The sequence below is a fragment of the Neoarius graeffei genome, chromosome 16, assembly GCF_027579695.1.
Source record: "Neoarius graeffei isolate fNeoGra1 chromosome 16, fNeoGra1.pri, whole genome shotgun sequence".
Lineage (NCBI taxonomy): Eukaryota > Metazoa > Chordata > Actinopteri > Siluriformes > Ariidae > Neoarius > Neoarius graeffei.
The window spans coordinates 33,360,822-33,373,277 of NC_083584.1; the positions used below are offsets into that span (position 1 = coordinate 33,360,822).

Here is a 12,456-nt window from a genome sequence, read left to right on the forward strand (position 1 = left end):
CTCTCTCTCTCTCTCACCCACACACATCACTAATCTGCTAATATGGGTTTCGATTTGAGACAGTCCTCTCTGCAGAACCAAGAAGGGATCCAGGGTGTGGAGCTGGACCTGATCCAACACTTCTTATCCCTCTAATCCTAACCCCTAACTGTAACCCACAAAACACTCACCAAAACAGAACACCACACTTAAATACAACCCCGATTCCAAAAAAGTTGGGGCAAAGTACAAATTGTAAATAAAAACGGAATGCAATGATGTGGAAGTTTCAAAATTCCATATTTTATTCAGAATAGAACATAGATGACATATCAAATGTTTAAACTGAGAAAATGTATCATTTAAAGAGAAAAATTAGATGATTTAAAATTTCATGACAACAACACATCTCAAAAAAGTTGGGACAAGGCCATGTTTACCACTGTGAGACATCCCCTTTTCTCTTTACAACAGTCTGTAAACGTCTGGGGACTGAGGAGACAAGTTGCTCAAGTTTAGGGATAGGAATGTTAACCCATTCTTGTCTAATGTAGGATTCTAGTTGCTCAACTGTCTTAGGTCTTTTTTGTCGGATCTTCCATTTTATGATGTGCCAAATGTTTTCTATGGGTGAAAGATCTGGACTGCAGGCTGGCCAGTTCAGTACCCGGACCCTTCTTCTACACAGCCATGATGCTGTAATTGATGCAATATGTGGTTTGGCATTGTCATGTTGGAAAATGCAAGAGACGTCATCTGGATGGGAGCATATGTTGCTCTAGAACCTGGATATACCTTTCAGCATTGATGGTGTCTTTCCAGATGTGTAAGCTGCCCATGCCACACACACTAATGCAACCCCATACCATCAGAGATGCAGGCTTCTGAACTGAGCGCTGATGATAACTTGGGTCATCCTTCTCCTCTTTAGTCCGAATGACACGGCGTCCCTGATTCCTATAAAGAACTTCAAATTTTGATTCGTCTGACCACAGAACAGTTTTCCACTTTGCCACAGTCCATTTTAAATGAGCCTTGGCCCAGAGAAGACGTCTGCGCTTCTGGATCATGTTTAGATACGACTTCTTCTTTGAACTATAGAGTTTTAGTTGGCAACGGCGGATGGCACGGTGAATTGTGTTCACAGATAATGTTCTCTGGAAATATTCCTGAGCCCATTTTGTGATTTCCAATACAGAAGCATGCCTGTATGTGATGCAGTGCTGTCTAAGGGCCCGAAGATCATGGGCACCCAGTATGGTTTTCCGGCCCTGACCCTTACGAACAGAGATTCTTCCAGATTCTCTGAATCTTTCGATGATATTATGCACTGTAGATGATGATATGTTCAAACTCTGCAATTTTACACTGTCTAACTCTTTTCTGATATTGCTCCACTATTTGTCGGTGCAGAATTAGGGGGATTGGTGATCCTCTTCCCATCTTTACTTCTGAGAGCTGCTGCCACTCCAAGATGCTCTTTTTATACCCAGTCATGTTAATGACCTATTGCCAATTGACCTAATGAGTTGTAATTTGGTCCTCCAGCTGTTCCTTTTTTGTACCTTTAACTTTTCCAGCCTCTTATTGCCCCTGTCCCAACTGTTTTGAGATGTGCTGCTGTCATGAAATTTAAAATGAGCCAATATTTGGCATGAAATTTCAAAATGTCTCACTTTCAACATTTGATATGTTGTCTATGTTCTTTTGTGAATACAATATCAGGTTTTGATATTTGTAAATTATTGCATTCCATTTTTATTTACAATTTGTACTTTGTCCCAACTTTTTTGGAATCGGGGTTGTACACACTTATTCAGCCTGAAACACATTGGACTGTTTCCACCTCATGGACTTTTGGTTCGACTCAACCAGGGTAGAAGGAGCTGGATCAGGTCTCATTCAACTTCCTGAACTTTTGATTCTGGAGTGAGGGGGTTGATTTTCTGAGGTATGCTGAATCTAGGATTCATGTGACACGATAACACACTTTGGACAAGAACCTTATGGGGAAAGGAAATGTCCTCCCATTCATCTGTTTATCATATAAACTGCTCTCTGCTGAGGCATTTACAAATGATCATGAGTCCCTCGTCTGTACACCTGGTTCTGCTTCACAAGCAGCCACAAATGCTGTTGAGAAAATTGAGTAAATATTTTATGGACATCTGTATTTTCATTTGCTTAGTGCCAAACTCACTTTTTATGTGTGATACTTATCCCAGTGCAATTTGAAATTCTGTAGTAAAACGGCCAACGCGATCCCTGGGAGCAAAAAGTCGCAAAGCTGCAATTTTTGAGAAATATGAATGCCATGAATTGTGACATTAACCTGTCAGGCTGGGTTTACTGCATAGGATAAGACTACATTGTGGCATATCTGAGAGCTGAGTGGGGGCCATGGCTTTATTGTGAAGAAAGACAGCTCATAAGCTGACAGGCGTGTGGGGGTTCATGTTGCACAGGCTGATAGGAGGAGATTAAAATAGGTTATAGAGGGATGGTGTGCTCGGCCACTGGAGCACCATGGCTACTGTTTCATGCTTGATCTTTCACAGACAATTTTCTGGACTCCTGATGTTGAAATCATCTTACGCTTGAAGTTTAAATCATCTCCGGAAATTAGTAGTTGAAATCCTAAGAAAATGGTCTCATTGGTTAAAAGGCATAATGAGTTACCAGTACAGTGTGGCGGTGAGCCACTCCACTGGCCATTCAGTTGGCACACGCGGGTGGCGTTGCCTACAATGGTGCGCTGGCCCATGCAGCTGTAGCGAATCACTGAGCCCACTGTTTTCCTCTCCCCTGAGATCTGTGTGTAAGGAGGCATGCTGGGATGATCACAAAGCACCACTGGCATGAGGTAGAGACATGAGGGAGAGAAACAGAAAAAGAGGCAAAAGGAAGGATTTTCTTTCAGACAATTATTAGAACTGGTACATACTATTAACATATCATGGCATTACAAAAACTTCTGGTATCAAGTGAACCTTCGCTAACCTTCAGGCTGTGGCCTGAAGATTAACGAAGCAGCCTTGGGCCCAAAGGGTCACAGATTTGATTCCTGGGACCGGCAGGAGAAATGTGAGGGGAGTTGAGTGAATGAGCAGTACTTTCCCCTCCCTCTGTACCATGGCTGAAGTGCCCTTGAGCAAGGCATTTAACCCTCAATTGCTCCCTGGGCACTGCTCTGGGTATGTGTGTGCTCATTGCTCAGTTGTGTGTGCATGCATGTGTTCACTGCTTCAGATGGGTTAAATGCAGTGGAGGAATTCCGCTGTGCTTGAGGGTACATGTGACAAATAAAGGCTTCTTCTTCTAATCTCATGAGAAATTCTGATGAATGCAAGTGAGGACAATCTAGCACAATCCCTGCCCCTAAATGTAGCTGTAACTTTCATATGTCATGCAAATTGTGATGAATGGCATGGTTACCAGATCATGAAGAACTGTGCAGACCTTATGGATTTATAGTTACGATGTACTTAAAACACATTACCTCCTTATTCAAGCTCTTCAATGGCTTTCCTTTGGGTTCTCCATTGACTACAAAGCCCTATTTAAAACTTTAAAACTCTGAATGGTTTAGGGACAGAAAAACTTCCTCGTCTCCTGAAACAGTATAACCTTTCCCAAGCACTTTGCTTAGCCGAGGGGTGTCTACTGTTACTCTTTATCTTTCAGACAGCACCAGGAATACCAGGTCTATAGATGCTTTTAAAAACCATACTTGTTTAACCTTGGCCTTCTATGCTGTTAAATACACATTTCGTGACAGATTTGTAGTCAGTTCTTCAATGATTGTGGATTGTTTCTTTAATGTGTCTCAGTTCAAATAATTTATTTTAAGATTTTAAGATAAAATGTTTCTTGAACTCTTTATAAATAAAGATTATTTCATTCTTTTGCTCATTATAGGTTAATGCTAATTAACAGTTATTCCATGAAATCGAGTTGTAGATGAGCTGATGGCCAATGAGGCACATAGCGCCGAGTTAGCTATAAGCCATGTACAACGAGATTGAGTGGAATAACTGTTTTATTCTATTCACATTCACTGGATTTGGAGAAACAGAGCATTTTTATTTTTAGCAAATTTGATTAATAAAAACTTTATACAAAACGTCCGACAAAATCATTTCCGCTTAGAATGTAAACAAACTGACGAAATGACAGTAGCAATTTGTGAAAAGTGCTGTAATAATAATTCTTGAAAAATAATTTAAAAAGATATGTTCTTACCATCAAATACTTTTATTCTACTTTTTGTTGCTATTTTTATTTTTTGGGTTTTTCTTCTTCTTCAGGGTTTATTTTGGCAATTGGCAAACCAACTTAAAAGGTACATTACCGCCACTGACTGGGCTGGAGTGTGGAAGAGGAGATTCTGTGGGGGGATGACAAAAAAAAACTATATTCTTTTAGATATTTCTGTTTCTTTTAAATATTTGATGACAATTTTGGGGTTTTATTTTCGAGTAGAGTTTTTATTTCGTCCTCGGTTGGTTCAGCAACACGCTCCACCATTTTGGTTTTCTCTACTCACAGTATATGAGCTGATAGCCTAGTAGTAGAGTAGCCAATCAGAGCGCATGATTGCTCATATCCAGTGAATGTGGACAGAATAATTATAATTCTATTATAGGTTATGCAAATGTTGCAAAAGACAAACAATAAGCTCACAGAGACACTTGGGCAGCGATCGATCCCACGTGCCATCGCCCTGGCATGTCAGAGTGCTGGTGCCCAGCAGGTAGTATCCTGGATTGCATATGTAAGAGACTGTAGTCTGGAAGCTGTAGCGATGAGGCCCGCTGGGTAGGACCTGTCTCACACTGTTCTCCACATGCCCAGGCTCTGTGCAGTTCACAACTGAGGAGAAAAAAAAAAAGGAATATGAGAAAAAAATAGATTATTTTGAATACCAGCACATGCTGAGAGGATATAGATAGTAGTAAGAATTAATGTAAGATTGTGTATGATGAGATAAAATCTAAAGCATATTATGCACAAAAATACGCAAATTATGGGTTCACGAGTGACACAACAGAAATAGCATTTGCTCTGAGATCATAAATCCTGATGATGTGATGGCCATCCAAGAGTCCAAGACAGAAAATTGGCCATGTTCTCTGGGTGTGAGGGATGACATCACTCTCTTTCTTGCCAATCAGAGCAAAAGATGACATGGCTGGTTTACATGTCTCAGAGAAACCTCACACCAGCCTTCACCCTCCCCAGTTGCTGTAACTGTCATGTGATAGAGGAGAGCTAGGTAGTGGTGGGAATTAAAAAAAAAAAATCAAATTGGGATAAAAAATACACACATTAAACACATATCCTGTTTGTTGTATCTCTAATATGGCTTCAGTAACCTGGTTCAGGAAATAAAACAACAGCAAAGACAGAAATGCACACCTACATCTTATTATGCACAAACAACTGCTTCAGCAAAGTTTTCCTGAGGATTTAACATTACTTTTTAAACAGTGAAAATTTAAAGTCCATATGCAGGATGGAGAGAGTGTTAGATAGAGACCTAGTGAAATGGAGAGGAAGCAAACCATGAGAGATAAGCATCTGTCAGCTCTGAGCCAAACGAAGAGAGATAGTGAGCGAGAGGTGTGTGCTTGAGTGAAATGGAGAACTACAGACAGGAATTAGCTGTGTGCTTCTCCCTAATCAATCTGTGTCCTGTGCACCCACCCTTCCCAAAAAACCCCGCTTTCTGATACCAACTGTACGACATCAGATGGCATTGGAGCCCATGTCATAATCAATCTGGCATAAGAGACTGACGCTGTGGAGGATGAGGAAGAGTAGGGAGAAAAACAAGCCCCGGCAGTGCAGCTGCCATTAAAATGCATGACGGATATCGTCAACAAGTCATTCATCCTGCACTTGCACATGGGTGAGGTGGCACTCGTGTCATTTCGACTGCATTGACGTGATGATGGAGACGGGAGAGAGTAGAGACAGATGGGGCCCTTTTATAGGAACATGCCCTTCTGCTGAACAGGTAACCAGCTTATTGGGCTTTGTCAGGGTAGCACCTGTGCCACTCTACCTCCTCTCACCGGCTGGTAATTTGTTTGCTACTTTAACTACTTTCACAAGTTCAGTTAATATGGTCACCCAGATGCATAGCAGGGATAGGCATATTTATTTCCATTAAGTCCCTCAGTGTGTAATTCACAAGGAAAATGGCAGGTTGTGCCATGAACATACACAATGAAATAAATGTAGGATTTTTCCGTGAATTTGCACATAATTATTCCCTACCATAATTTATGCTCCATTAGTTTGGCTTTAGACTGAATCTAACATGATGTGAGAACAAAAACTAGATGATTAGAAGTAACAAGAATCTTCATGTCAGTTATGTTTGACACATGTTCCTTTATTATCAGAAATAACAAATTGTCAACTGCACAGGTCTGAGCTCAGCCTTTTACATCGACACCAGGATTCAAACCAATGTTACCAAATCCATGCTTTCCTGGACAGTGCTCTAGACCACTCAGCCACAGAGGATTACATTGCAAACTGAGAGTATGTAGCATGGCACTTACATAGTCAGTGCGCCACACTGCAATTTTTGAATTGCTACCTGAGGCTGGCAAGCTAATTACATTCTTAAACACTCTCGAATTTGGATAAACTTACATATACAGACAGGTATAACAATAATCTCATCTCATTATCTCTAGCTGCTTTATCCTGTTCTACAGGGTCGCAGGCAAGCTGGAGCCTATCCCAGCTGACTACGGGCGAAAGGCGGGGTACACCCTGGACAAGTCGCCAGGTCATCACAGGGCTGACACATAGACACAGACAACCATTCACACTCACATTCACACCTACGCTCAATTTAGAGTCACCAGTTAACCTAACCTGCATGTCTTTGGACTGTGGGGGAAACCAGAGCACCCAGAGGAAACCCACGTGGACACGGGGAGAACATGCAAACTTCGCACAGAAAGGCCCTTGCCGGCCACGGGGCTCGAACCCGGACCTTCTTGCTGTGAGGCGACAGCGCTAACCACTACATCACTGTGCCGCCCTATAATAATAATAATAATAATAATTTCAATTTATATAGCGCCTTTCACAAATCCAAGGATGCTTTACACAGGAGTTACACACAAAAGCCCACACTAGGAAGAGTAGTGTGAGGTAAAGAGGAAAGTTTTCAGGTTCGTTTTGAAGGAAGCAATTGTGGTAATTAATTCCAAAGTTTCGGAGCAGCAACACTGAATGATCTGCCACCCATAGATACCAGTTTAAAACGTGGGACAGTCAAAAGGTATAGGCTTCAGCCAAAGGCTGAGCCAAAAAGGATAACTGCTGTAATACACAGGCTGTCATCCATCCATCCATTATCTATACCGCTTATCTGTCAGGGTCACTGGGGAAACTGGAACCAATCCCAGCTGACTTTGGGCGAGAAATGGGGTACACTTTGGACAGGTTGCCAATCTATCGCAGGGCTAACACAGAGACAAACTAGAAGGGCAATCGATAGTAACCAAATTCTGAAAATCATCTCTTTAAAAGTATGGTCTTGACCTAGAGCATGGTCACTTGCAATATAAATTGTGATCATCATGCATAAATGGAAATCTGTTCACATTTTCCATTAGGTTATGCTGATCAAGGTCTATGCTGGCAACAGAGACAGAATTAGACAGAGAGGGAAAGACAGAATGACAATTAAGTGTTAAAAGACATCCACTTTATCTGTTCCTGAGCACAATTAGGTATTAGTTATTGTTTCAGCCTCTGGCCACTGGCCATTTGGTGAGAAAGATAGATCATTTTTCTGGTGTGGCTGTAGACTTATCCGGGTGGTTTTAAGAGGCCATTTTGAAGATGGCAGTGGCTTGGGCTGACACAAATTGGTGCTGATTAGCAGGGCTATGAGGGGCTCTCTGAATTATTGATGCAGCTCACAGCTTGTGCCTTTCCAAGCAAGCTCCTCTTCACCCATTAGCTGTGATTCTACTGCTCTCAGTGCTAATGACAGGACACGACAGAAGAGAAATAGGTGCAGAACACCAAACCACTTTAAGTTCCCTCAAGCAGAGTAAACACACATGCTCATTCACACATCATGGGGTGATGAGGAAAGAGGAAAAACAACTTTAAAGCTTATAATTAACAGGATAAACCTGATGAAACAAACAACGAAGGTGCTAATCCTCTTATGCATCTGCATTTTTTATTACCATCTGTCAACACCTTCCCAACCCATCACACAGGCTCAAACCATGGTGTTATGAAAGTTTAGGTATTATAACATGGGTGATAATTTTGAACTTGGGGATGTAGAATCCATGCTAACATGCACACAGGCATAAAAGCATCAACATTTCTAAATTCTAAATCTCTCTAACACCCAGTGGAAAAAGGCTGAATGACAACCTCTTTTTTATTGAATCTTCAGATTTCTCAAGTTGTTTCACTGATAGCACTGCTCCTCATCTTTGATAGGTCAAGCCATTTAATATGTCAGGAGCCGTCAGTGGCTGCAGCTCAGTGTCTCTCAGTTGTCAGCGTTAGGACACGACCCATCTCTGGGCTGCCACTGAGATTCAGCCTGCTGCTTTATCCGAATATAAACAGGTACAGACAGACAGGAGGGTAGAGAGACAGACAGACCGTTACAGACATATAGACAGACAGGGAGATGGATTGATAAATGAATACATGTAGGCAGACAGGCAGACAGACAGGCAGGTAGAGAGACAGACAGACAGGCAAATTGATGGATGAATACATGTAGACAGACAGACAGTCAGACCATTACAGAGAGAGACAGGCAGACAGACAAGCAGGTAGAGAGACAGACAGACCATTACAGACAGATAGACAGACAGGCAGATGGACTGATGAATGAATGCATGTGGGCAGACAGACAGACCGATAGACAGGCAGGTAGAGAGACAGACAGAAAGACAGGCAGCTAGACAGACAGACAGACAGACAGACAGACCATTACAGACAGATAGGCAGACAGATGCATGGATGAATACATGTAGACAGACAGACAGGCAGGCAGGTAGAGAGACAGATAGATCATTACAGACAGACAGAGACACAGATAGACTGATGGATTGATGGACGAATACATGTGGACAGACAGACAGATAGGCGGATGGATGGATGGATGGATGGATGGATGGATGGATGGATGGATGGATGACTACATGTAGACAGACAGACTGACAGACAGGCAGGTAGAGAGACAGACAGACTGATGGATGGATGGATGGATGGATGGATGGATGGATGGATACATGTAGACAGACAGACAGACAGACAGGCAGGTAGAGAGACAGACAGACTGATGGATGGATGGATGTAGAGAGAAACGTGGATGGAAAGACAGACAGACAAGCAAGTAATTGATCTCATAAGGGGGTGGGCCAAATACAGAGGAAGTTCTCCCACTTAAGTCCACATGATCTTAAACATTAGCTCCAACTTAAATCGGTTACTGTGAATTATATACTATATATTATGTATTAAAGACATTTATGTATGGAAGTGACATCTCAGATGAAACCCAGGTGATTTAGCTGTCACCCTCAACCTCAGTAGCCAGTAGAATCCAATCCCTGTAAAACTCACCCACTCAAGATCATGTCTGAAAGTTAGTCAACTCTCCAGCAGCATAAAGAACAACACTCTGTAGCGTACAAGTAATTCCTAAATTCCTGGCCAAAAACACCCTCTATCATAGAGCATATCAGATGCTCGCTGGCTGTGCTGTGAAAATTGTGCATGCAGATGCTCATCTAAGTTTGCAAATCTGTCATTGTTTAACTGTTGAATATTTTTCTATCATGAATACTATAATTAAAAAGATTATAATCTCTGCTTTCCAAAGAAATTAATCTCAATAAGATCTGTTCAGTATTTTGGGAGTAACAGCAGGGTGAAGTTGGTACAACAGAGTACACTCTCTGCTCGCAGGACATTGGGAAACTGACAGTGCTTTTTGAATCATGGGGAAGTGGTCAGGCTCTCTCTCTCTTCTGATCGGTTTCCGACTGGATTACTCATGAATATCAATCAGATAACTTTTATAGGGATGTTCTCTCGCTCTCACTGTTTCTGATGAAGTATTCACCAAAATTTTCCGTCAGCAAGTTTTGATGTTTTGCTTCATGGGAGACTTTGAAGTGAGTTTTCAGAGCTTTACCTACTTATTTTTTCAAATCAAACTGATTCAAGTAAATAAATAACTATTTTAGAACATAACTCTAGTTGTTTTGATGAAAAATATTGAGATGTTAATGGTAGGAATGATATTTTAAAAAAATCAGAAATCAGAAACGCGAGTGTCAATTTCAATTCAAGTAATTGGAATTGTTTATTGGACGTGGATCTCACAGTTTTTTCAAGGTTAGCATTGAAAGCTGTGAATATTATCATTTATATTCTTTAATATAAACATTAGTAGGCCCTACTTTTGAGAAATATAAAAGCCTACAGAACACAAAGAGGGTATTAGAAATAATCTTTTATTACCTTTTATTGACTTTACCAATTTAACGGTTTGCCTAATTATCATAATTAATATTAATTAAATATTAATTTGCATAATTTGTTTTTACTAATTTTTCCAAATTTGTATTCGTTATACAACCATCCTGTCAATTTCCATGTAAATATCTTGAAAAATAGGAAATAAAAAAAATTGATCTTATTTGTTAATGAGGCCCAATTTGGACCATGTGATCCTAATACATAATATGACGACAGTTTTTTTTTTAATTAAGCCTTTTTTTCAATCTTTGATTTGTAATATCTCAAGAATGGATAAACATTTTAATTCTGTAAAAAGTATGTTGTTCTGCATTCAATTCTGAATTCAATGAGAGCAGTTTCAAGCAATTTGGATTGAATTTGAATTTTCACCTGATATGCCTACCTCCAGACAAAACATCTGTATCTTTTTTTATTTTTATTTTATGGAAACATTTCTTTGCGTATGTAAAACATGCCTCTGAGTTATGACTGTTGCACCACTAGGGACTTATGCTCATATTTTACTACTATGTCAAGTCAGATCAGTTTGAGCACAACTCTGACAATTCATGCCTCTTATATTCTGTCAAGAGTCCTATTCTTTTATAAGAAAAACAGCAGGTCAAGTGCCTGTCACTCATTTACTAACAGTACAGAACCAGAGGCTGTTCTAGTCAATTATTCATTGTCATTCATCTGCTATCCTTCAAAATAATGAGTGTAAACCAGGCCAGTATGGCATAAAACATAGCCATGATACAATATTAGCTCATAAGTGTACATAAGCGCACCTGTAACTGAAGGTCCAGAAAGGAACCAAGGGCATGTGCATAAATTCCAAGGACAAAACATTACATCAGACAACTTTTTACTCCATATGCCCCTGGCCAGGATCTGCTCTGAACAAAACCGACTGTTATAGATGTATCCTGGAGAAACAAGCCCATATTCCTCTCTGCAATGCTGGAAACAAAAGATAAGGCTCAATTCTCTTTAAAGTTTGCTTTCTCAGAGACACACATTCAAGTGTCGTACTGCCCAAAAACACAAAAACGCCCCTTTAAGCAAACAGCTCAAGACTGAAGCACCAGTAAGAACAAGAATCCCAATGTGGTCCTGGACTAATACAGTTATACAGTTCCAGAACTCAGGGTCTGCGTTTCCGAAAGGTGCTTCCAACAAAACAGCATGCACAATGCTGATGTACAAGCTCTGCAACAAAGATATGTTAAAACCATTCTTACCAGAATACTTCATGTGTATGACCACTAAAGCCAGTTTATTGAATGAATTGATTGTGCTTGATTGCACCGGCGCTTTAAGGGGGGGGCTTCGGGGGGCTCAAGCCCCTGGGCCACAGCCAATCAGGGGCCTCGTAAAGGGGCCTTGTAATATTAATAAAATAATAAACTGTCAGAATCGTGGGCCTACATTAACGTACGGATAGAAATAAGGTTAGAAATAAATGAGCGCACAGTAGCCTGCTGTAAGAGACATGGTGGATGTGGTTCGCAAAACGAACACCCACAACTGTACCAGAATAAAATGTAACAAAATGCAATGTCACGCACGAAAGCGCGCCAAAGACTGCAGACTACAGAGACACAAATTTAGAGGCTTTGAAAGATGAAGCATTCACATGTTAGCGGGGCGCATAAAAGGAAAAAAAGAGAGAGATGCAGGTAATGATATAATCATTGCCTAAAGTCACAGACTTTTTTAAGGTAAGGATCGCCAATCTGTTCAGAATATCAGCCACTTATCAGTTATCAGCCGTACCAGCAGCTAGGCTATGTGTAGCTAGGCTAGATATGCTATGAGGTAACGGATAGCATATTATTACATTAAGGTAATAAAATGTCTAAAACGGCATCTACTGAAGAAATTGATGAAAAGATTGTAGCCTATAATTTTCACAGTTCGGGCAGCGGACAGAGTAAG

At 40.7% G+C, this 12,456-nt stretch overlaps 1 protein-coding gene across 1 annotated transcript in view; it reads right to left on the reverse strand.

The window, feature by feature from the left end:
• The window catches only part of csmd2 (CUB and Sushi multiple domains 2), a 755,566-nt gene that overhangs the window by 53,697 nt on the left and 689,413 nt on the right, over positions 1 to 12,456 (reverse strand). Inside the window, exons 55-56 of the mRNA XM_060942244.1 lie at positions 4,663 to 4,851; positions 2,659 to 2,832 (exon numbers count right to left, since the gene is read on the reverse strand). Coding sequence (XP_060798227.1) covers positions 2,659 to 2,832; positions 4,663 to 4,851 — 363 coding nt within the window. The remainder of the gene's footprint in view (positions 1 to 2,658; positions 2,833 to 4,662; positions 4,852 to 12,456) is intronic.